The 3,182-nt window shown below is 35.9% G+C and overlaps 1 protein-coding gene across 2 annotated transcripts; it reads left to right on the top strand.

Moving 5' to 3' along the window:
* LOC130954880 (uncharacterized) lies at positions 1-2,108 on the top strand. 2 transcript variants are annotated; one of them, XM_057881658.1, is made up of 2 exons: positions 1-718; positions 2,081-2,108. In XM_057881658.1, exons 1-2 carry the CDS (start codon positions 81-83, stop codon positions 2,091-2,093), a joined length of 651 nt encoding a protein of 216 aa, XP_057737641.1. In that variant the 5' UTR covers positions 1-80; the 3' UTR covers positions 2,094-2,108. The 2 variants fall into 2 exon arrangements, with proteins under 2 accessions (XP_057737641.1, XP_057737640.1); XM_057881657.1 differs by lacking the exon at positions 2,081-2,108 and adding an exon at positions 1,777-1,994.
* Positions 2,109-3,182: the final 1,074 nt, after the last annotated feature.

The raw sequence follows: 3,182 nt of genomic DNA, 5'->3' as shown, positions 1-3,182 counted from the left end.
CCTCTAATTCCCCCCACATCGTCACTCCTTCAATCATTCCTCTCGCGTCGTCGTCACTTCAATTTTCATCCCAAAACACAATGTTCGACAGCGAAGGTGCCCCCATCTCCGTCGTCTACTTCGACGGCGACACCGAGTCCACCCTCGGCCAATTCACCGTTGACGCTTCCTTCAACTTCAACAAGTTCCTCTCCTTCCTCAGCCAGAAGATCGGAATGTCCCCACACCACTTCTCCGTCTATCTCGCTACCTTCGGCACCAGTCGCAAAATCCCAATCACCGCAAAGGTTAACGTCGCCGCCATAGTCGCCGCCGAAAGCTCCGCGGCCGCCTCATCCTTCTTCTACGTCAAGCGATCCCGGCGTCCAAAGCGGAACCGGACACGCAACAAAGGCTCCCGCAACGGCAGCGCCAACAACATCATCAACCACAACATCTCGTCGCCGGCGAACGTGGTTCTCCTACGCCGGAACAACGTCGTTCCGTACGCCGGCGCGGGGGTTTCGGTTTTGAGTCGAGTGGAGTACGAGAAACGGTTGATGGAGTTACAGATGGAGAAGGAGAGGTTCGTGTGGAAGATGGCCACTGGCAGCGGTGCGGCTTGCAAGCACTGTTCGGCGGGAATGGATAGCGGTTTTCATTGGTGCGTTTATGATGCGGTGACAGTTGGGTTTAGGTCACCGGCTGGTCCGGTTGCCCGTCCCGTAAGGGGTTCCGGGTAAGAATGACGTGTTTTAAACTTCAAATTTCTCTTTATGCCTCTCAGTGGTGGTGACTCGTATGGTATGGTGTGAATATTAGTTGAGCATAGATGGAAAAAGCTCGGGGGCTTTTTCGGAAACTAAGAAAAAAGCGAGAGTTATCGGATGCGGTGTGGTTTACTATAGCAAACGGAAGGTGTAACTTCCACACTGCTTTTTTTGACATTGATTATACAATTAATTAATAATTAGGTGAACATTAGTCTATAGTTTTGATAATTGGTTATACACTTTGGGCGTAGGACGATGGTTTTTGTGACCTTGCTTGGAGAGAGGGTGCTTTCTGTTATTTGATCAATTTTCTTTTCTTTCTTTTTTGTTTTGTTTGAGGTGGGAAAATTGGTCGTCATGGTTTATGATGGGAAAGGATTATTGTGAGTTGTAACAGAATGGTGGGCGTGGGACATCAAGGGCTGCTTTTTTTTATATCATTCTTCTAAGTTGAGATGGTGATTTCAATCTCTAGGTTGAAGGCAAATCCAGCAATAATATTTAAGAAAAAGATGCTGCTTTTTCCCCCTTTTGGGGTTTTTTAAATTTATATTGTTTTCTTGCGTTTAACGTTTCATAAATTGTTAGTTGAAGATTTCCTGTGTGTTCTCCATCGTTTGGCTATTGAATGTGTGTCCGTTAGTATGTCCAACTCGCTGACATAATGGATAATGGATTAGTCAGGTTGTTAAATCTCATTTAGCATAAAAACCTTAAAAAAAAGGTAGATGAAGAGTTTAGGAAAACAAATTCTCTTGATTGAAATACCAATGTGCGAAGTTGCGGAAATAAAAGTGAGAGGAAGAGAGAATCTATATGCTTGAAAAAAATAATTAGAAAATATTTTTTTAGCAAGTAACAAATGAATTTTATATTGTGGTGAGAATATTTAGATGCATATTTAGAACGAAAAATTGAAAAAAAAAATCACATCTTAAAAATGTATATTTAATATTTGTTGATTTTTAACATTTTTTATTTTTTGATAATTTATTTATTCGTTTATATTATCTTTTCGGTACAGTAAATTTCTAAAACCCTTGGTCCAATACTCCAATTCCAAGAGAGCACTGGTGTCATTAGCAGTTAATTGCTTGGTGCATATCCGTCATTATCTCTAGTTATCTACCACTAATATAACTAGCTAGCGGCAATAGCACCAAGCAGGCAAGCACTACTAATATGTGGTGGCTTTTTGAAGTGTATATCTAGCGATTTAGCTAGGCTTTGCAAAACCTAATAAGACTGAACTACTTTTCACTTTTACCTTGTCTTGCGATATATAAAATCCTATGCTTCAATTAATTAATTATATAAAATTATTGCAGCCCCTTCAAATGAGTTTCTATGATGCATTTTGCACATTGCTGCAATGCATAGAAAGATCTAGATTCATCTGGATAAATCTACAACTACAAGTAAAAAAGAAATATAGTGCAACAAAAGTCTAGCTAACAAATCTAGAGAAGTCAAATGATTAAACATATGTAACCACCATGTTATGAAGTATGAACTATGAAGCAGTATTAAAACCTTGTATATGCAGCCTATTTGGGTTAAGTTGCATACTTGCATTATTTTCTACATTAACCAACTTCTGAACTAATTTTTTTCCTTTTTTGGTCTGGAACTTCTGAACTAAATTTCAATGTGTGGTACATGAGAGATACTTCTTTTTAATGGGTTCACGGCCCAAAGGCCTATAAACCAAGAACAATACCGAAAACAAAAACACCTAACTTCCAAAATAAGATCCAACAATAATGTTTTGTTACAAATTTACTTGGGTTAGTATATTAGTTAAATAAAATATTTCTATTAAAAAAATAAATTATTTATTTATTTTGTTTAAAAGCGAATAATATTTTACTTTTAAAAATAAAACATAAACAAAAAATATTTTTAACACCTGAAAATTCTTTTTAAAAAACTTATTCAAATATGAAATAATTTTTTTTGTTAATTGTTTTTTGAAAAGAGAAAAAATACGTAACTTCTTTTAAAACTCAATTTAAGCTGACATTAATTTATTTAAATAAATATTAGAATTTGAATCTCGTCTTATGTATATAGTAACTTATTAACTAATAGTATATTTTTAAATAGAATTTACGATAAATTAATTTTTGATGTGTCAAACTAAGAGAGAAAAAAAAATAATGTTTAGCTGCAAATGAAAGACCATAAAGTGACGGGTTAATAAGTTGCAGTTGGAATTAATTTAAGGGGTACATTAGGTGCCTCCAAAGAATTATATCATAGTTTGAATTCGGCTTTACTCAGATGTGTAAAAATAAAAACGAATTTATCTGGTGAGTGTGTAGAGTAATTCACTTAAATAAATTGTTTCACTTTTAAAATTATGTAAATGTATTGTCTCTAAAATGAAGACGTAAATATATTGTTTCATATATTTATGGAAATCGCTAC

The sequence above is a fragment of the Arachis stenosperma genome, chromosome 10, assembly GCF_014773155.1.
Source record: "Arachis stenosperma cultivar V10309 chromosome 10, arast.V10309.gnm1.PFL2, whole genome shotgun sequence".
Taxonomy (NCBI): Eukaryota; Viridiplantae; Streptophyta; class Magnoliopsida; order Fabales; family Fabaceae; genus Arachis; species Arachis stenosperma.
Note: the sequence above shows the minus strand (reverse complement) of the source record. Positions and strands in the feature narration are given on the sequence as shown.